This window comes from Cygnus atratus, chromosome 9, assembly GCF_013377495.2.
Source record: "Cygnus atratus isolate AKBS03 ecotype Queensland, Australia chromosome 9, CAtr_DNAZoo_HiC_assembly, whole genome shotgun sequence".
Taxonomy (NCBI): Eukaryota; Metazoa; Chordata; class Aves; order Anseriformes; family Anatidae; genus Cygnus; species Cygnus atratus.
In genome coordinates this window covers 14,076,077-14,098,439 of record NC_066370.1, presented here as the reverse complement: position 1 = coordinate 14,098,439, position 22,363 = coordinate 14,076,077, and the positions used below count along the sequence as shown (strand labels likewise).

General features: G+C 34.1%; 1 protein-coding gene across 4 annotated transcripts in view; it reads left to right on the top strand.

Annotated features, from left to right (window-relative positions):
• Nucleotides 1-22,363, top strand: part of OPA1 (OPA1 mitochondrial dynamin like GTPase) — a 53,061-nt gene that overhangs the window by 4,326 nt on the left and 26,372 nt on the right. The window contains exons 4-21 of one of the 4 annotated variants that reach the window (XM_035544434.2): nucleotides 1,099-1,206; nucleotides 2,436-2,489; nucleotides 3,151-3,218; nucleotides 8,812-8,922; nucleotides 13,680-13,733; nucleotides 14,193-14,297; nucleotides 15,244-15,330; nucleotides 16,256-16,369; nucleotides 16,734-16,814; nucleotides 17,245-17,319; nucleotides 17,625-17,696; nucleotides 17,848-17,947; nucleotides 18,512-18,642; nucleotides 19,148-19,220; nucleotides 19,312-19,384; nucleotides 19,697-19,812; nucleotides 20,463-20,527; nucleotides 21,153-21,229. In XM_035544434.2, the coding sequence (XP_035400327.1) occupies nucleotides 1,099-1,206; nucleotides 2,436-2,489; nucleotides 3,151-3,218; nucleotides 8,812-8,922; nucleotides 13,680-13,733; nucleotides 14,193-14,297; nucleotides 15,244-15,330; nucleotides 16,256-16,369; nucleotides 16,734-16,814; nucleotides 17,245-17,319; nucleotides 17,625-17,696; nucleotides 17,848-17,947; nucleotides 18,512-18,642; nucleotides 19,148-19,220; nucleotides 19,312-19,384; nucleotides 19,697-19,812; nucleotides 20,463-20,527; nucleotides 21,153-21,229 (1,564 nt within the window). The remainder of the gene's footprint in view (nucleotides 1-1,098; nucleotides 1,207-2,435; nucleotides 2,490-3,150; nucleotides 3,219-8,811; nucleotides 8,923-13,679; nucleotides 13,734-14,192; nucleotides 14,298-15,243; nucleotides 15,331-16,255; nucleotides 16,370-16,733; nucleotides 16,815-17,244; nucleotides 17,320-17,624; nucleotides 17,697-17,847; nucleotides 17,948-18,511; nucleotides 18,643-19,147; nucleotides 19,221-19,311; nucleotides 19,385-19,696; nucleotides 19,813-20,462; nucleotides 20,528-21,152; nucleotides 21,230-22,363) is intronic. The other 3 variants (XM_035544435.2, XM_035544436.2, XM_035544437.2) reach the window with 3 other exon arrangements.

Here is a 22,363-nt window from a genome sequence, read left to right as displayed (position 1 = left end):
TCCAATGTAATAGTAGTGTTATAGCAGTGATTTGGGTGAGCTTGTATTGATGAAGTGTTTGGGGTATGTCTTAGCAAGTTACTTGTATCGTTGTGTTTTTCTGAAGAAATTAAGCATTATTTAGCATTGAAGTTCCATAATTCATCTTTTCATTTGAGAACATTCTTGGTCCTTTCTTTTGTCATGTACTCCCATTATTCAAAGCAGACTTCCAGCATGACCAAGGGGACAGGTTTTGGCAGTTTTATGCACAAGGTTCTCTCTGTAAGAATGAGTAACAAATACAAATATAATTAGACAAGTAGAAGGTAGGTATAATTAAACAACTAATTGAAACACAGGAATTTATAGAAATATCTGCAAAATTATCTTGAAGATACAGAGTAAAAAAAAAAAAATATTTTCCTGAACCTTCTAGTTACATTAGATTTCTTGCATATTCTCAGATAGAAGTCTAAAAAACAATCACTGAGTTACCTCTTATGTATGAGAATAGTTAGGTAGTGTTCTTTTAAAAAACGTTTGTGAACGTTTCAACTACTTGTTTGAGCATTGCATAGGTAGTCTTGAATGTTGGGATTGAAGAATTGAGACAAATGTTTTCTCTCTCTGATTGCTAATGAACACTACGTTTTTATAATACTCTAAAATTAATAATGTTGGTGTTTTTTTTGAAACAATTGCAGAATTAGGTTATTTATGAAATTGAAAAATAACTTCTCCTTAAAACATACAGCATAGTTATGCTGTCCTATAATTTAAAAAACATTGTCTCTGAAGTATGTGAGGCAATGCATGAAATGTGGTGTAATGCAAGAATAAGTTGTACAAAATTTAAAGTACATAGGGCAACCAAGTTATCAGAAAGTTCAAAGTCTAAAAAAGCAGTTGTTTTTTCAGATCTGATATTCTTTCCCAACACTAATGGGAGGAGGTGTATGTGGAAAGCAACTTTTAATTATTTATTTAATTTAAAAAAGTTTAAAAGATAAAGGTATGCCTCGGAACAGTTACAAGGTTTTATAGCCTAAGCTGTTCCTATTCACAACAATAGTAGGAGAGAAAAACTGCTCACTAGCTTTTGTACTATTTTCCTAGAAAAAATTATCAAAGCCCTTCCTGATGCCGATGACCTTGCCAAACTTCTGCCTGACTTTGACAAGATTGGAGAGAGCTTCGCTTCACTGAAAGGATTTTTTTCTCCTGGTGAGACTAATTTTTCAGCTTAGTTTTAATTTTGAGAACATAAGATATTACAAGATGAGGTTACAGCTATGTCCTTTGATGCTAAAAGAAAGTGGATCCTCAAAAATGCATGCCTTTCATTGAATATCTCATCTCAAAGTGGTATGGACACAGGTAAGTGTAATGGATTTTTAAAGGGAAGAATTCTGTTAGCAAGTGCTGGGAACCAAAATGTGACTGTGAATAGAAAAATAGAATTCTTTTTCACCTCTAAACAAACAGATAGAAAGTTAATTGTTTCAGTAAGTCATAGAAGCTGCAAGTGTCCTGCTGGAACTTGCAGAAGTTGTGAGTGGCAGTGGACAGTAGCAACAGTACTATGCTATAGCTGTTATAGGAGGACAGAGTTGGATAATTAAGAGAATGATGGTGCTTAATGTTGCAGGCATGTGAGATAAGAGATTTGTAACCTGGGTCATCTTTGGGTTGAGTGATATCTTCTGGAGCTGTGTCCAGGCAGAAAGACTTGCTAGGAGATTCAGGTTAGGTAGGGGCTGCATTTCAATGCAGTATGTGGGAGTTCTAAGTCCTTCACAAAACAGGGGCATGGTTTGTCAATCCACTGTGTCCAGGTACTAGTACACTTAGAAGTTTTCAAATTTTAGATTTAAATAGGACATTTCTAACGAATGGACTTTAAATATAAAAATGATTGATTTCATCATCGTTATCTGACTTGCTCTTTAGCACAGCTCAAAACTTCACCCAGTGTTTCTTGTAACAGAATGAAAGATTCTTTCTGATGTATATCTTAATAATTACCAAACAACATAAATTCATAGTTATGAAAGATTATAACTCTGGGGTATCGTAGTCACCGCTTTAGGTGTTTTTGAGAATATTTGCATAACAGTGTACCTAAGGCGTGTGTTTTCATTTTCTTAAAATACTGTTAGTGGTGGAATTAGTTAATTCATCTCACTACAAACTCAGCAGGGACCAAGATTAACAGACTGACAAGTAGATGACAATCTCCTATATATTTTGCCTGTTTAAAACTGTGGTGTGTTATTGACTGGTACTGTGAGGTATCACCTATTATAATGGAATTTGTTAGCATACTCACCTGGGCATAGTTGCCATTTATGGTTTTGTGGTCCTCCAAATGAGATGAAGATCCCTCATCTTTATTTTGCATTTTGTTTTGTATTTATAATTTTTATTTCCCCTCTTCTGCTGATTTTTCACAGGTTACAATTTGGTTAGTGAAGTCATAGGAGCTTCTGATCTACTTCTGTTGTTAGGTGTGTAAAAGCCCTTTTTACTGCCCCTAACCTGCCTCTTTAAAGCAAACTCTTAAAACACTATTGTACTAAGAGGAGTGAATATCAGTGTAAACACATCTATTCACAGCAATTAATTTTGAGTTACAAATACCTTTCAACTATTTTAAAAAATTCTTAGATCTGCCCCTGTGAGAATGAGTAGTTGATACTTATCATAGTCCTTAGCAGATGCTTTTTGTAGGAAGCTTATTTTGAAAACGTCATTAGAGTAGAAAAGAATGTGTGTGTGTGTGTATTTATATATATATATATATATACACATATCATTACAATGATGCAATTGAATTTGTATTATCATCTTGTGTATCAGAAAAAAAAAGTAAAAAAAAAAAAAGCTTTTAGAGATTAAATAGTCTAGCTGACGCTGTCTGTTCCCTTTTGATGATAACTACTTTGAGTCGCAAATTAGATTTGATACAAAATTTTCAAATGAGTTTTAAACTGAGTTTTGTTTTCAGTTATTTGTGGTGACTCTTTTTGGGTTGATAGCAAGGTTATTGATTTAATAATACATAGGGTAATAATAATATGTAGGTTTATTTTACATTGATTAGGTGTTTTTTAAAATTTTTGAAGTGTGTTTTGCATGTTGTAATGAATTTTTCTAACTGTGTCCTAGGTTCTCCTGGAGAAACAGCATTCAGAGCTACAGACCAGGGATATGACAATGACAAACAGTACAAGAAGGTAATTACTCTCAAGCAAATATGAATCTCTTAATAACAGGTAGTTTTTTTAAATTGCTTTAACAGCTAGTTGTAGATACTTTTTTGAAGCAGCTTAATAGAATTTATCTTTGAAGAGAATGCATTGGTCTTTTTATATATAAACAGTATAGTGCTAAACACGTTTTGGTGTAAGGAAAATTCTAGGCAGTCACAAAAATCTTTAGGTATTACATTCTTCAGAAACTTGGTTTCTAAGAAGGTCATTTTAGTTATTTTGTGTGCATTTGGAATTTCTCAGGACATGCTCTCAGTAGCATTTGAACTGATAGCTTATTACTGAAGTTGCTATAGGCTTCTATAGTTATTTTCATTTTTTTCTGCTCGCAACTCCATTTCTGTTGCCATGTTCACAGTTGTGATTCTTACTGAAGGATCTCTGCTGTAATAAAGAATTTCTATTTGAAAAGAAGTCTTTTTTTTTAATTTATTTAAAAAGTGTATAATCACATTTTTCTTAAGATTTCCTGGAAAAAAATATTACTGTAATTTCATGGAAAGAAAATGCTACTGTATTTAAATAACTTATAGTGTTAGCTTTTTTTTCCTTGAAGTAAAGAAGTTAAAATTAAATCTTTTGCTTAATGAATAGTAGATGTTATTTCTGTTTAAATCCTTGATGGTAACGTTGCTCATTCTCTAAAGGCTTTTCATTTTTCCTCTGTATATTGTGTTTTTTTGTTTTTGTTTTTTTTTTAAAGAATGAAAGTGGTACATATTTGGGAATTTGTAAGTTATGAAATATTTATTTTTGCAACTGAAAAAATGTTTGCTGAACTGGAAATAGAGTTTTATGTGAAAGACATTTCTGTATATGCAGGCATGTATACATTCTACATTCATTCTGCATGGCAATATGAAATACAATGAAACCTGTACAAAGCATGCTTCTTATATTTTTTTTTTCCCCTTTGGAACACTGACAGATTTCTACGTAAGAAATAAATTTAGGTTTTGTTTCCCCCTCGTCAGTAAGCTGTCCATACATAGAAAATTATTTTCTCTTGAATGATTGCTTAGCACAGGTTTCACTGTTTAAAACAAAACAAAAAACATCCCTTAACTGTGGATTTGTGAAGAAATGGTCATCTTAATTTATTGTCATCAGTAAGTAAATTAATTGATTGATTTACTGAGTGCTAGTATTATCACTGATACTTATTATTCCATTTTTTCACATACAGTGACCACTGCATTTTAATGTTGCCAGCAAAAATGTAGTTGCAGTAGAGAAAATATCAGCGCATATTAAACCAGTCTGAGTTTTAAAATTTAGTCTGCCATAATAATTTTTATAATTCCAATTATATCTGACAAATTCCACTTAGAAGATGTTGCTTTGTTAATTAGTATGGTCATTTTTGGTCATAACATTTCAAAAAAGACAGATATGAATAGCTAACATACCACAGTCGCTTGGTTTATTGGCAAGCAATATTATTTTCTAGACAATGAGTAAGATGGCCTTTTTTCATACAATGCTTTTTCACTGCCAATCAATACCAGTTTAAAAATTGTTATTGTACGGATGCATACAATGCTATGATATTAAGTATGTCTTATGATCAGCTGATGAGCTGTTTTTCAGTGTTTCATTAGGGAAAGATCAGTAATGGCAAATGTCCAGGGATTTGTTATTTGAAAGAATTCTATTCTGTAGAATTGTTGTAGAATTGTTACTAGGCATTGTCCGCAGACAGGGCTATAAAACTTTCTGTAGAATGAGAGAGAGCGTAAGACCAGTGAAAATTGTCCAGAACAAACTACTTTTCCAGCTAATGTGTGGTTTAGTTGGTAACTTTTTGTTTGATACAAAAAGTACAACTCTTTGAAAAGAAAACAAAATTAAAATTACTGGAGTGCTCAGATCAGTAATTTAAATAAATGGAATTTAAATCTGTTTCCATGTGGATTCAATAAGAAATTTTGCTTTCAGAGAAAGAAGATAGCTATACAAAGCTCCAGTGTAGTAAAACATTTTATTGTGTTGTGTGTTTTTCACTGTGGGAATAGTTCAGACTTCCACTGAAATGGCAGTATTGCCTTCTTGGAAAATTATTTTGCAGTACTTGTCTATCTTCCCTCCCCAAAAAACAAACCAAAACAGGAAAGAAAAAAAAAAAAAACTCTTTAAGAGTTTCAGCTTCCTATTAAGGCAAACAGGCTCCAAAGTTTAAAATTTCTTTATAATCTGAGTTATAACCAAAATGCAACTCAACTTTTGATTTGGGGCTTAGAAGCTAGGTAAATAAATAATTCAATGTATATTATTCAAATCCAGGCATACAGTCCTTTCTCGGCCTTTGTCACTTTGATACAATCTCATGCCTTAAGAACTTGGTTCACTGTGGAGGATTTGGCAATGACTAAAGTGCCTTGCCTAGCCAGCAGAGGGTCACCTTCAGTAAGTGGAAGCAGCAGCGCAGGAATTCTACATGAGAAAGAGGTTTTGGAAAGGAGTGTCACTTGACTTGGATATCAGTTCCACCCATCATGTGGCAGTTCGGGTGAAAATAATGTTGTACTGTGAATTTGTTCCAGTTCTGTGATATAGTATGATTATGACCTCTTTGTGACCTAACTTCTGGAATGCTTCTTCTGTACATTTTCTTTTTATGTTGTTGTTGATGATTAATATATCCATAAGGACAAATTGTCCACTAATTATTTCTCTGGAACTTGGCTGGCTGATGTCCAAGTGAGCATAAAAATAAAGGAAATTACAGAATCTTTGTGATCCATATAAACCTCCTTCCTATCCAAAAAAAACTACATCAAAACAAAACTACGTGCTGATACAGCTTGCAGGGAAAAAAAAAAAAAAACAAAACACTAATTAAGTTAAAATCTACAGCTCTTGAAAAGTAGTAAGAAATAACTTTGTAGTTATCAAGTGTGGACAGTAATATTACTGTGGACAAAGTTGCAGGCATCAGGCATTTCTTTATTTCCCTTGTATGGATAGCTTTCCAGAACACACACATGCTGGACAGGAAAACTGATGCCTATATGTTTGTAAATTCCTGCTTATATAGTTCCAGGGCCGTTTTCAGGTATTCTTTGTATAGTTGACAGGGTGTCTCTTGTAGTAGGATTATTTTAATCTTTTTTTTAGCTTTCTCATTTTTGTTCTGTTGTTGTTGTTGTTTTCTTTGTAAATTGTGTGACAAAGTTTACGTAACTTTACATAACTTTCTCTTCTATATTCATTGCCCAGTTTCATTCCCAATTTAACAAGGCATGGGCTCTGGTTGCTCTTGAAAATGGGGCGCACATACTTCAGTTGTGAGGAACTTTTAAATTAAAAATATCCAACTGACATACAACATACTTAACTCTTAATGTAAACTAATGTGTTTTGATTTTTTTAAAGTATCTGCAGTTACAGTATCAGCACTTGTTTTGGGTTATTTTATTTATTGTGCACCCAGATTCTCATGATGGCTTTCCAGAGTTTGTGCCACCAAGTTTGTCAACTAGTGTTGTTCTACTTTCTTTGATAAGATGATTGATAACGCTTGTAAACAATTTATTAGTTTAAATCCCATTAATTGATCAGCATTGATTTTCTAGATGAAATTCTTATTCTAGAAAATAATTAGTTTTACATAGGAATGACTGATTTAGGGAGTTGAGGGCTGGGGGGGAACAGTGGCAGGGAGATGTAAAAAGTTTTATTTATATCCCAGTTCATACCAGGCTAGGTGTTGCGTGTGTTGCTGTGTGCTGTTCAAGCCGCTTCTTGTTTTGTTTTGTTGTTGTTGTTTGGTTGATTCTGTTTTGTTTTGTTTTTTGTTTGTAACTTATGTAGTAAGAAATAGAAAACAAAGGTAACAATGTTATTGACTTATATATACAAAAAAGAAAGTGTTATTGAGAAGCAGTCTTGCCCTTTTAACTTGAATATTCTATTAAGTGGGGGTGACTTCACTTGAAAAAGGGTTTTCATATTTTGCTACGGAGTAACAGTCAGAGGTACCTGACCTGCTGGAAAGTAATTCCATGTCAAATAGTTACACTTGGTGACTTCAAACAACTTCTGTTACAGTGCTCATTTAAATGCTAAAGGACCTTCATGGCAGGTTTGTTCAGTGTTTTTTCTGGTATTTTCTTGACCAATAGCATAATTTTGAAAGGAACCATGCCAGGTTACATTGAGAATTAATTACCTTGCTTGTGAAATGGTAAAATATTATTGTTGTTCTTCTAATACTAAGTATAGCTATGTGCTATATATACAGCTCTGATGCTGTATGGAAGTGAAATTGAACAGTTGGTTGCTTTTGTTTCATTCAATTTCTTGGCACAGTTCACATGTTTTTGCCCGTCTTCCAATAAAGAGATTTAATAAATCTCAGAGTGGTTCAATAAAATACAAATGTGAGGATTTTTCTATTCTAGAAATGTTATACAAATCGCTATTTAACAAATGTTTACATTTGGTCATTTGATTGTCTCTTCTTTTATCCATTCTCTCCTGTGTTGTTTATCCTTCTGTGTACATGCCTGTGTGTGTATTTCGTGCACCTAATGTATAAATTAATGGTAGATGGCTTGAATTCTTTACATCAAAGTTTTATTCCAGGATTTGTTTTGACTCCTGTAGTACATTTTTGAAACCCCATTTTACTGAATGTTTTCTTAGAAGATGTAACATTTTTTAAAGACCTTAATTTGAATATTTATTTTTTCTTTTATCTACATTTTCTGAAATAAATTGTACGTAAGATTCCAGTAGAAGGTAGTATAGTATCTTTGAACCAATGTAGACTTTCTGAAAGACAACTTACTGTTGCAGGAATATTTGGCATGGAGGAAGAAGAGAAGAAATCTAAGCTTCACAGAAATGCTGAATAGTTAAGAAATCAGCATTGCATTGCAGGGATTTTGAAGTGATCAGGGAGGATTATGATAGCATTATTCTAAACTGCAGATTGTTACAGAAGTGAAGAGAGGGCTTTATCTTTATGCTTTAGAAACTGTTTTGCTTCTCTTACTTTGAAGGCTACATAGGAGAAGTCATCTTTCTGTAAAGTGTCTGTGTTGCTGAGAGCAAGAACAAAATGAGAGCTCTTACATTACTGACAAAGTTGAGCTGATTAACTGTTCTGCACCACTTTGTGTAGAGTATCCAAAAGACCCTAGTTAAATACCTGCATGGTTAAGTTGTGAAAAATTGCTGATACTTAAGAAATTCTGATATTATTTAGTTGAGATGAAATCCTGAAACCTTTGTCAATGTTTTATAGCAATGTTGGTTGAATTTTAATTTATTTATTTATTTAGATGTAGGTGCTCATTTAAAATTGAATATTTTTAAAATCTAGCTAAATGTTTTTATTTTGTTTTTCATGGATTTGCAAGGTACATGGTTGTGCTGGTTGTATCCAGTCCCAGCTAGCTAGCAGGAGATCTTGATAATAATATTTCGCTTTTGTTTGAACTGACTCATTCATACCTGTTTTTCATTTGTCTTTGTCATGCCCTTTGGTTTAAATTTGTTCTCCTTACACCCCCAATTTTTTCCTTTCCTTTTTATTATAAACTCATGGCAGAGCCTGCTTGGTGAACTCATTCTGTTACAACAACAAATCCAGCAGCACGAAGAGGAAGCACGCAGAGCCGCTGGCCAATATAACACGGGCTCGTACCAGCAGAAGCGAAAGGTGATGGCTTAAGGGACAATATGTACTGTGTTCACACTAATCGAATGCTTCAGCCTCCTGCATATGAGATAGAAAAATCTAACTTCTAATTAAATCATGGGCCCAAATGATTATCATAGACAACTTCGGTACAGGTGTATAGTTCTCTTTCAGTTTAACCAAATTGCTTTTCAAGCAGAGTGTTAAAAGTAGAACAAATATTTTGTATCACTTTGAATGCTCTCTACCTTTATAAAACTGTTACTTAAAGCTGATACATTAAAAAGTGTATTTAAGGAAAGTATGTGAATAAATATCCAGTTTACTTACTCTGCCGTTACTTGCTGACTATAGCTATATCTTTTGAGAGTATAGCTATATGTAGGCAATATATCTCTGGGAACATTTTTTTCCTGCTTATAACATTACAAATCTGAAAGTGACAGCAGCTCTTTAATTGCCTGTGCAAAATTGTTTCTAAATACTCCCGTTAAAAACTCTGTGTTCATCAAACATATTGCTTGTCTATTGTCTCTCTTAAAACCTAGTTTATATTGATACACTGTGGTTGTTGAACATCCACAAGTGACTTTACTTACTTCATTTATGAACTATTCATTGTTATAGAGCTGAGGCGAATTGGAAATACTTCCTAATTTGGGATATTTTAGTAGTCTATTCTGTTATAGCCTACAATTCTTAACCACGTTTCTTTATTGTTTGCTTCAGTGCCCCCAAAAATATTTGATTCCTCATATCTTTGAACAGCTTTGGAATTGAGCACTGGATACAGTACTTACTCTTCTGTATATTTGAAGATACTTCCCACAGAAAGAATAACACAGTAAATGGGAATTAAACTTCTAAGCAGTTGCATAGCTGCGGTTTTCATGACTTGCAGTGTTTTAACAGAGGAAATCACTTAAATCAATTAGTTCTCTGAAACTATACTAGCATTTTAAATTTAAGTATTTTTGAAATTTAGTTAGCTAATATTATCTCTGGATTTAACATAACTCTGATGTATTCCATCATCAGTTGTGAATCTAGACATCATATAACAATACAGTGGAAATGCAATTATTTGAGATGATTTTTTTATCTCAAAAGGTGTCCTACAAGAGTCAGAGGGATTTTTTTTCTATCCTCACATTCATTCCCTTCCAAATGAGTATTTAGTAGGAGAGGAGAGATGTCTTCAGTGGTCTAAATGCTCTCTATCTGTTCATGTCCTCTTATTTTTTTTTTTCATTAGGGGTAACTCCTTCAGCCTCTGACAGATTGTGTACTGTTTATTCAGACCGCTGGAGTATAGAATAGTAGCTTGAAGTTTGTGATCAAGTATATGAAGACGTAAAAGCAATACATTATTTGATATATAAAAATGTATTGGCATAATAAAGGAAACTGGGGGAAAAAATTAGCTTGATATTACATTCATTTCTGATGGAAATTCTACCTTGTTAGCACTTTCTTGTAACTAATTCTACAATTCCCAAGCTGTGTAATAGCTGTAAGGGCTATCCCTGTAAGTGTTATCCTGTCCTCCAAGGCAGGTACTTCTTTGTGTTTTCTGAGTGTTGGAAATCTAACTGCCCTTGCATATAAAAAAAAAAAAAAATAATCTTAATTTAGCATTCAGGTGTGGTGTTTGGTATATACACCTAATGACAAGGAATGTCTCTGTTTTTGTCACACTGATCTTTTTGCTTGAAGTAAGTTGAAAGATGTGGTAAAATATTTTCTTTAATATATTGACATGAGGTTATAAATTAGATTCATTTATCCAAATTCATCTTTGGAAGAAGTTGTTGTTACTGTCATTGAAATATGTCATTGCATGTCATTTTGTTGGGGCATAAACTAACCTTGTTTATTTTTTTTAACTTAATTGGCTCTGCTTGCCTGCCTGCTAGAGAAAATTACTGTTTCATTTCCATTCTTTGAAGTTCTGTTGCTTGATTTACTTGCACATTTTCTATTTTAATTTAACTACTCGATGTTAAATCTGCTTCAGTTATGAGATAATTCTTACTATTATTCAACTTATAATCAGGAGAGGGTATTAAAAGCAAAAATGTAATTGCTTCCTGTTGTTTTTTGTCAGTCTTTTGATAAATATTTAGCAGTGTTATTGATTATTCTTGTATTGCTGTGATGTGCATGGTTGCTTCTTGTGTTTTGTGTAGGTATTGATATATTCATTTATAACACTGGAAATCATTGCAGTTCTTCTGTTGAAGATCAATTTAGAATTATTTATAGTCTAGTTAGAGAATAAATAGTAGTTTCAAAGGTACTGAATTTTCAGAGGCACATACTTATTTTATACAACCTGTGACAAAAGTTGCTGGAAAGCAATCACTGTGCAAAGTGAGCAACTATAAAAGAATAAAATGTGAGCTTCTGCTAATCTTAGTAAATAGGTATCTGCATCTTTATGTGCAGGAATCTATGATTAAAAATGGTCCTACAGTTTTCTTCTAAGTCTTTATGATGGCACCGTGGAAAGAAAGAGGCATCTCGATGTCCAAACCTGGCTGAACTGGATTAAACAAAACTTTGTGTGTAAATATATATAGAGAGAGAGAGAAATAGAGGTATTTTGGCACTTAAGTTTTTATCATTGTTTTTTAAGTGAATAGAAATCCCAGATTAGTCACGTCTGACTGTTAGTACTTCAGAATGTTATGGTAGTTTTAACTTTTATTGGCTAATTAAAAAATACTCTAGCAATATTAGAAAACACTTCTTTACTGTGAGGGTGACGGAGCTCCGGAAGGGGTTGCCCAGAGAGGCTGTGGAGTCTGCTACTCTGGAGATCTTGAAAGGATGCCATCCTGGATGCCATCCTATGCAGTGTGCTCCAGGTGAACCTGGTTGGCGGGGGGGGGGTGGACTAGATGATTTCCAGAGCTCCCTTCCAACCTCAACCACTCTGCGATTTTGTGATTAAGAAGTATATGTTGAAAATATTGTATATACTAATTGCAGCTAAATGTTCAAAGGATACCTGAACCAAAAGCTGAAACATAACGAACAGTTCTAGAATGATGTGTATTTTTAACGTAACTTACCTAATTGTCCTTGACAGAATTATCATCTAGTGCTAGGTAATTCTTTGTTTCACATCTTGCAATGTGTAGCTGAGTGCAATATTTTGTTTACTGTGTTTAACATAAGTATACTGCACGTAAAAGACATTGCTCATGTGGTTAGAAATAATTCGCCTGTAAGTATGCTCTTCAAAGATGCATCAAGGCCCCAGAAATACTTTCAGAAAGAGCTTGTTTAAGAGCAGAAAGCGGAAAGATGCTAGCTGCTTTGAAAATCTGCACCAAATGGACACTCTTTGTTCACCTTCTCTTTCCTTTATTTTCTTGCTTTTCCTGATACACTACGCTATTCTCTTTGCCTTTCTAATTTTATTTTCCCCTTATGTCTCTTAGGTGTTTGAAGTGTGTATATATGTAAACAAACATTTGCATACACTGTGCTGTAGCTGCAGGCATCAAATTGTCTGTGTGCTAAACTTCCCTTTCTGATGCACTCTTGCTATCGCTTAACTAATCAGCAGAAAAGAAAGTTAATTTGCAATACTTGCCCTTTGCTGCTTGTGAATAAGAAAACAACTGGATGTTGATGGAAATATCATCTGATTGCTTCCTGTAAAGTGCATACGTGATCCTGTGTATTATAGGTTTAATACCTTAATGTTGTCAATATGAATAATTTTGATTTATTGTTTAATCTGTAACAACTAGAGTGAAATTATAGTAACTAAATTGATTTATATTCTCTAAATGACAGATGTCATCTGCATGTTAGATAATCAGTCTTTCTGATGTGAAGCTAACTTGAGTTGTAAATGTTACAAGCTTTATTTAGAGATTAAGGCTTTTACCTAATTCATTCTTTCAGTGTGAAAGAATCTTTCAATTATCATTTTTTTCTAAATTTAATTACATCAGTCAACCATTAAGTTTCATGTTGCTTGTAAAGATTTACACCATATGGATTTGTATTGCACGGTTCATGCTTTTGTCTATGATATTAAAAATGGATTCATTTGAACAACTGTCTATTACATCTTGATGAACCAATTTGAAAAGTATCTGACTAAAAATGTCTCTATTGCATTTATGACTTGAACTTCAAAATGTTTTGTGTTCTAATAACCTAATTTTTCCAGTTATTTAGAGTAATTTAAATAAATCTAAAACTACCTTTCAAGACTATCAGAACTATATTTTATGAAGTTGAACATGAATGTTTAGGTTTATAATTCTGAAAAATAAATCTGAAATAAAAATCCCCTGAAAGTTTCAGAAATGGTGAACACTCACCTGAAAAGTACTTTCTGTAACAAGCAGGTGTTTTAGTGACTGCGTCTTATCAAGTACATGCTAATTCAGGACATAAGCATAAGAGATCCTGGGAGTTTGACCACATAATTGTATTTAGGCTAGTGACCAGAAAACCAAGCACCATACAAAGTTTTGTTTTTCCCCAAAGCCCACTTTCCTACTACAAAATCTTGAAAGGTTAGTTTTTGTGTTTGCATGCATTGGAGTTTAGACCTTTTCATGTGATCCTCCTGTTGCAGATGGAACCTTCCATCAGCATTAAATTTTAAATGCAAATTGAAGAATTTTAGTTGCTTTAAAATGCATGTAAAATCAATCTTATGTGAAATGAAGCTTTCGGTTTATGATTTGGTTACTTGCAGTGGATTAACTAAACAATGTGTTAGTAGCCATGATTATTTTTCTTTGTAGGTTTCTGACAAAGAGAAGATTGATCAACTTCAGGAAGAACTTCTACGCACTCAGGTAACTTTCTGAGTTACTGATGTCTTAAGTAGTTATTTGTGTGCAGCAGTTTCAGATTTACTAGATTAATATACATCTGAAATATAAGATATTTGGTAAAAATTAAGAACTGGAAGATTGAAAACCACACTTCAGTATTCAGGGTTAATCATGTTGGCCCAGACTACAGGTCAATATAATCTGTTCTTTCTTTGACAGGGGCTGACTGAATGTAAGAGGGGAGTGTAGGAGTAGGGGAAATGCATAATCATAATGTCCCAGAATACCTTCCTTGCTTTCAGTGCTGTAGATTCCTTAAATGTGGAGTATGCCAGGAGTGGAGTGCTGCTTCATTACAACTGATATTTCAGTTTTTAACTTGTTTTTCATAAGTAAAACTTTGCTAAACTGTACTTAAAACTTTGCTAAAATGTACTAATTCCATAATTATGACACTACATTTGTACCACTGTTTTCTAGCTCAAATACCAACGAATGCTTGAGCGACTAGAGAAAGAGAACAAAGAATTAAGAAAATTGGTACTGCAAAGAGATGACAAAGGAATTCATCAGAGGAAGTTAAAGGTACTTATGTGTTAACCATTAGTATAGAGATACATTGTTTTCTGTGATGGTATTCTAAGTTTTATCTGTTAATTAATATATGAACTTTTAACATTTGTTATAACACTTCTATGCTTTTTTGACATGTTAAGGCTTTTATATACCAGACTTTTTGAACTATATTACTTTGGGAAATGGGTTCAGTTGAAGAGCAGAAAGATTATCAGTTCTAAATAACTTACCTAAATGGAAAATATGAATTGCGGGATATTTTTTGTTTGTTTGTTTGTTTTTATGTAGTTTCACTATATTTGCTAATAAATATGCTTCCAGTTTTTCTTACACACACAATCAGGTACCTCCATGCTTTGTAATGAGCATTACTGAATTTGGTAGGAATTTAGTAACAGAGTCAGGAAACATCTTTTAATGGTCCTGTATAAATCCATAGAGATTTAACCAGGTATGCTTTTTGCTTTTGATCAATATGGGTCTTCATCTTTCCTCTGGAAACCTGAAGACAAGAAGATTTTATTTTTACAGAACGAAGTTGATAGTTCAATACCTTCCTTAATGCTTACTGTTCAACAAACTGAAAACTTAAATCTAGGTGTGTAATGGAAGAAACTCAGTTCAGCTTTGTACTTGGAAGCTGTGAAGCCTGAGCCCTGTTGCACTTTTGTGCTGTATATAAGAGCCCTGATTTTCTTCTTTCACAATGCATCTGCAGCTGTAGTATGTTTATCCGCAGAAGGCAAGGGGTGACTTTACATGGTATTGTATTTCATAAAACAAATCTGTGCTGCAGTATATATAGTTTAAGTTTCTAACTGTCTGTTATTCTTTGAGGAGAAAATAAACATGCTTTTACGGATGAATTTATAGTATGTACAGATGAAGTTGTCTGAAATCCAATATTTGTTCTGTTAGTTGGCTGAGTGTATTCTTTCTGCTTTTATTTTTGTAGAAATCTTTGATTGATATGTATTCTGAAGTACTTGATATCCTGTCTGATTATGATGCCAGCTATAACACTCAAGATCACCTACCTCGAGTAAGTCAATAAAAAATCAGTTGTGTTTGTTTTTTTTTTTTGCTTTGCTTTTAACTTAAAGACTGATCTTACAATTGGATAGAACACTGGATTATCCTGGAATATAATTAAGAGTTAGAGTTAGGCTGTTTTCCTGGATCTCCAAGGGTTTTGCATAAATACATATTGCCCATTTTAAGTGTTGAAGTTTGAGAGTAACCAGTGCAATATGTTAAGTCTGCCTTGATTTACAGATAAAACCCTGTCTGGATCTGGATATTGCTGCTGTTATCAACCTTTCGTTTTAAATGGTCTCACTCGGTATATCCCAGCCTCCTCAACTTTGTGTTTAAAAAAAAAAAAGGTGTTTTTAAGGTTTGTATCAGTAGAGCTGAGAAGGTAAAGGTGCCCCAGCTAATTCCCCACCGTAGTGCTGCTGTTGGAGGGGAGGAGGTTGCCTCGTCTTAGCTGCTGGTGTAGTGGAGAGATGGGAATGCTTCCTGCTTGTGCAGCCGCCTCTGGCATTGGTGGCTTCTATAATGAGCTGGTAAGATGGGATGTGACAATAAGTTGTCAAGTCTTGGCCTTCTCCAGGCAGAAGCAGCATCTACCAGATGACTAATGCTGAGCCTTTCACCTGACTGAAAGAACTATGCACAAGCAGAGAAGCACTGGCTGCTGTGAGAACAGCAAGCACTTCTTCCTGTCATTAGATGGCCTGGCAGATTAGGCCCATAGGCTGCTGTATGGACAGTGCTGTCTGAAGCAAAATTCAAAGTTTTTGCTTGAATAAAAGTTAACATTTCTTCATATTTAAACAAATGTTTTTGTTGTCAAACATAACACAGCCAGCATTGGTATGGATTAACATATATTTGGTCAGCTTTTGTCTAAGCTTTCAAAATGGTCTGCTGAAAGCCAGTGGTTGTTTAAACTTTCTCGTAAGGTGGTCGTTGTTGGAGATCAAAGTGCAGGAAAAACCAGTGTGTTAGAAATGATCGCTCAAGCCCGTATATTCCCTCGGGGGTCTGGGGAGATGATGACACGTTCCCCTGTTAAGGTAAGAAATGTCATAATCTCTTAATCAGTATTCACTGTGTTGTACTATCTCTGATTAAGCCATTACTTGAAGCATATGTGAACATTCATTTATAAAATGGCCTCTATCTAAGCAGGTGAGTTGTTAGTTAATGAGAAAACTTCGTCAGGCCAATATGGGATCTGTATGTACTACCAGAATAGTAGTAGTTCTTACTGTAAGTACTCCTGTATTTACAGTTCCCACTGTATAAATAGTTCTGTAATGAGTAAGCATTACATAAGTATGTCTGCCTGCAGTGGGAAGTATATAAATGTTATGTACTTCTGATGTTTCTCCATGTTAATTTTACCATGCTTTCTCAAGTAAGGCTTTTACCATTCAGGTAACCCTTAGCGAAGGTCCCCACCATGTGGCTTTATTCAAAGACAGCTCTCGGGAGTTTGATCTGACTAAGGAAGAGGATGTAAGTATAAAAAGAGGTGACTGGAAGTTAATGTGATTTTTAATTCTCTGAAACTTTTGTATCTTTATGGGCTGTTAGCCCCTGTTTATTTAGAGTGAAGTATGTTGACTGGGGCAAGGCATGATATTAGATGTTACATTATCTCTTAATAGGATTTTTGGCTAGTACTTAGATGGGTAGAATGATGTAGGAGAAGACATTCTGGGGAGTATACAAGGGTCTGCAGGTAATCTGCAGTTTAGTGCCCCATTTACCAAACTAGTTATTCAACATGCATGTTTTTCAGATGTGTATTAGACATACTCGTTCATGTTTATGAACAGATTTTGAACAATCCCTAAGTAAAGGGGTTTTTTTTATGTTTGTCATTTTTCTTCTGTCATGGTTGGGTGAAATATTATGTCTGATATTTTGCTTTTTCTTGAAACAGCTTGCAGCTTTGAGAAATGAAATAGAAATCAGAATGAGAAATAGTGTGAAGGAAGGGTGCACTGTTAGCACTGAGGTAAGGCTTGTACAGATACTTGCTACTAAATGTATGACGTGTATATCTTTTGTAAGTATTCTTCAAATAACAGACTACAGCAAATCCAATTTGTATATACTTAATACTTAGTCCTACACAAAGTGTGTTTGAACTGTTAAAATCAGTTTTATATCACAAATATGTGCATATAAAATTGGACCTCCTATTTAAGATTGCAGACTTGCTGGCTTAAAGTGTGTGTAAATATGTTTATTTTGTGTGTTAAGTACATACAAAGTAGCTCTGTGTATGTATAAATATTTAATTTCAATTTTACTTCACAGACTATATCCTTAAGTGTGAAAGGTCCTGGTTTGCAGAGAATGGTATTGGTTGATTTACCTGGAGTAATTAGTGTAAGTATGCAGTGTTTAAAAAAAAATCTTTAAGATCTGTAAGTAAAGTAATGTTATTACTGAGAACATTAACTGTTCTTATGTTTGTTTTTTCCTTTTTTTTATCTTTCTGTTTTCTTCTTTCCTTTAAATATATATCTCTGTATAAAAGACTGTGACATCAGGTATGGCTCCGGATACAAAGGAAACTATCTTTAGCATCAGCAAGGCCTACATGCAGAATCCTAATGCCATCATCCTTTGTATTCAAGGTAACAAGAATCTAGATGGATATCCAAGTGTCAGGTTTTTGTTGTTGTTGTTTGATTGTTTTTTGTTTTGTTTTTAATTCTAATTCTTACGTTCCTTTTGGAAAATTCCTGATTATATATTTATTTCCATGCATGGAATTTATACAGTGTACAAAGCAGCATGCTATGAAATGCCCATTTGTAAATTTAGGCATCTTTTCTGTCAGTGACAGCAGAAGCTTTGATAAGATTTTTATCATTAAGAAGAAAATGGTGATAGTAATCAAATTCAAGATTTCTACAGAAGTGCTTTTGGAGGTAACAGACAGTGAAAGAGATTAATATTTGAACAAGCTGGCAAGTAGGGTAACTTTTAGTTTTGGTGGGAACTCACACTAGTACAATGAAGTGAAATTTTTATGATACTAGGAACGAAGCAAGTTTTCACTGTGTGTAACCAGAAGTTAAATACATGTGTAATTTTACTGTTTTACAGTTGTAATATGAAACTTATTTGATGCCTACCATATCTTCAGTACTGTGAGTCACCTTATATAGTCCCTAAAATATAACTGTTTACTTTAGATGGATCAGTGGATGCAGAACGCAGTATTGTCACAGACTTAGTCAGCCAAATGGATCCCCAAGGAAAAAGGACGATTTTTGTGCTTACTAAAGTTGATCTTGCTGAGAAAAATGTGGCTAGCCCAAGCAGGGTGAGTTGAAACTTTTTTTTTCATGTTATGATGGCTAAAGTCACACACATAAAAATGTTTGAGGCTGTCAAAATTATTGATCTCTATTCAATATGATATTTTTTGAAGTGGTTTCTGTTTTAATCTCTCTTAGGCTTTGCTTTTAGTGGTCAGTGACGTGATTTCAGTCAAGTTACAGCTTGGGTACAGCATGCTTTTGTAGTGATTCCTTTCACGTAAGTGACCTCAGGAAGTGGAACCTGCTGGGAAGGCTTTAGGGTATTCTCGGATAGGCTTTTTCACTTTATTTCATGATTTGTGATGTTCTGCCTTATTTGTTTTATGCCTTCTTATACTTCTTTTTTTTTTTCTTTTAAATATCAATAGAACTTACAGTCCCTTGACAAACTGCTTCTTAGAGTAATCTATGCTTACATACATATGCAGGTGGCTGTTAAACTGCGCTGAAGGAAAGAATATCTCTATGCAAAATTCACCATGTTTTTTTTATCCTTTATCTTCATAGATCCAGCAGATAATTGAAGGCAAACTCTTCCCAATGAAAGCTTTGGGTTATTTTGCAGTTGTTACTGGAAAAGGTAAAGAGAGCTCTGGCTCTGCTTATTTTCTCCTTAATAGCAGAGAAAACTGTCTAAATAGAACTGTTGCAGCACTCTTTTCTTTCTCCAGGAAACAGCAGTGAAAGCATTGAATCTATTAAAGAGTATGAAGAGGAATTTTTTCAAAATTCCAAGTTGTTGAAGTATGTTGGAATTTATTCCTTTTACTAAAATGGGCTTGTGCTGGTAAATGCTAGCATTAGTTTTTCTTGTTGAACATGTTACAAAGATTGCAATGCAGAAGTGCTATTTGAGATGTTTTCTGCTTATATTAAGCACCTTGTTGAGGTGACAAAGCTAGTCTTGATACCTAATACTCACTGTCAGTGAGCGGAGAAAAAGAGAGATGAGAGGATGAAAGAAAAAAGCAAAGCTTTCTTCTTGTGAAGAGAAAATGCGGTCCAGGAAGCTTGGGTGTGCATGGAATAGTTTCCTATAGCTGTCTTTCTTTACAGGACATCTATGCTGAAGGCACACCAGGTGACAACAAAAAACTTAAGTCTTGCTGTGTCAGACTGCTTTTGGAAAATGGTGAGAGAGTCTGTGGAGCAGCAAGCAGATGCTTTTAAAGGTAAACATCGACTTCAAAAGACAAAGTGAAATAGCAACTTGCTGTTAAAACAGTTCTTCCACAAGCATGTAATGCTGTTTTGCCATCATGCTTGGACAATTGTTTTATATATTTTGTGTGATGACAACTTCTCATGACATGATAATTGCTTCATTTAATCTTTACAAAAGCATGATAAAAATAATTCATGCTGTAAAGGACTTGCTGTAAAAGCTGGAGGAGTCAATAATTATGAAGAAAACAAATTCAGGCCTTTTTTGGGCAAAACAGAATTTTTCCACTACCTTCAAATGTGTTTGAAATGGCATTCTCTGTAGAGATACCATCTGATCAGCCGGGTCAGTGCAGAGTTGTAAGTTGAATGGGACTCTTGCCACCCTTTCTACTTTGTGATGTGTGAATCCTGCAATTTGTAGAAACAATGTATGAGCACAGATGGTGGAAAAACAATCATTCATTTATAGATGCACTTGAAGTTTTTGGAAGGTTTGTCTTATGCAATATTTGTTGCAATTTTAGTAACTTCTAAACTATAAATATTTCTAAATAAAATATAAATTTCTAAATAAAATATAAATTTCTAAAAATAATCATGAAGCGCATGTAGACAATTTAAAAGTTAAGGCCTGTTTTCTGATTTCTTTTTGCAGCCACACGTTTCAATCTTGAGACTGAATGGAAGAATAATTACCCCCGGTTGCGAGAGCTTGACAGGGTAAATTACACTACTGGCTTAATTTGTGTGCTACAAAGTGCTTTGAAGACTGTGGGTTAAAATTCATGCCCTTTAATCTCATTTGTAAAGGTTTCTTAAAATTAGCATAAATTACCAACACTTTAAAATGTGAGGACAGTATAAACTATTCTAGGGGAAGGAAATACTGAGTTCTCCCATAGCACACTTCAAAGTTGTAGTAATTTAATGCTTAACAAGTCCTTCACTCATCTAGTATACAGTTAATTGACCTAAACTGCCCACAGGAATACATCTGTTTCTTTGTGATCATGATTAATAGAACTGACAAAGAGACGTTACATTCCCTGCTCTTTCCAACAGACGGAGTAACAAAACAATTATGATCCCGTTCTCTAATTCTTTTATAGAGACCCTGAATATTCAAATGCCATGCCTGGCCAGAGGCATGCAAGAGATGGGTGGGAAGATGCATGGTAAACCAGGGTAGCTTATGACAAGCACATACATTGTCCAGAACATGATCAGAAGGTACCATTTTAGGCTTAAAGGCCCAAAGAAAAAGTTTTTTGTTACTCTTTGCATAAAAATGTGGTCAAACTGTACTTAAAATAAAATCTTATTTCCTGTTTTTCCTTTTGCATAGAATGAACTATTTGAAAAGGCGAAGAATGAGATTCTTGATGAAGTCATAAGTTTGACTCAGGTTACACCAAAGCACTGGTAAGATAGCTTTTCTGTTTTTTAGTTGACTAACAGAATTTACCATTAAAATATAAAGGGTTTACTAATAATATTATCCAATATAGTTAGGAAACTGTTTTTCTTAGGACAACGTATTATTTCCTTTGTCGGTATAGAAGTGTCCAGATTCACAAATACCTGTAGAATCAACTGACTAAAATTATGTGATGCCAGTCAATGTTTTGTTTTGTTGTTTCAATATACAGTATAATGAACAATAGATATTTTTATGATTCTCTTGAAATACCTATTGAGTTTAAAGGGAATGGTCATGTTGAAGATGTTCATTTGAAGTTTGAATCAATAATTCCTCTTAACTTCCTGTTTTGGGTTTACCAGCGTGCATGTCAAAATAACACATAGCACCTTGTCGAGAGGAAAAAATGATTTGTATCCCTGTGAATTGGAGACTTGTAAGTTGAAAGATGATTTAATTCTTGGCTGTAAAAACAGCTATCTCCTTGGTAGCCAAAATGAAGTAGCACCTTACTATGCTACCCTGCTTCTCTGTAAGGCACACTTAGGCTAAGTTCTCTCTTTCTCATACCTAAGTATTTTAAGTGTAGCATCATTTCATAGTAAAATCACTCTAGATGCAGTCTTAGAGGAGAATGGCCAATGAAAAGGATTGCTTTGACAGCCTGTTTCATAACAGACAATTACAAAGTTTCCTTTAATGCCTTTGCCTTCAGTGACCTGAATTGAACTGTCACTTGGTTATTGATTAAGAACCAAGGTAATATGTCTGGCTCTCATTAAAATAAGTCCAGGCATGCAAGTGTGATCAGAGAAAGTGGTGTAAGCGCTGTATTAGTCTGGATTTCTGTTGTAGTCCAAACATAATGCAGTTTTGTCATTTTGTTATTTGCTGCTATTGGCTATGTAATAGGTGCTGAAGTTCATTTTATGTTGTGGATTGGGTAGGTTGAACTTCTCAACTTGCTTCATTATTTATCAAATCTGGGATGTTTGTTGGCATGTTCCCCCCCCCCCCCCCCAAAAAAAAAAAAAGTTCAGAATACAACAGAAACAAACCCCACATGCTTTGTTATGGGAGTGTGGACTTCTAAGTCAAATCATTTCAATGCTTTACGGTCTGACCCATTACTATTC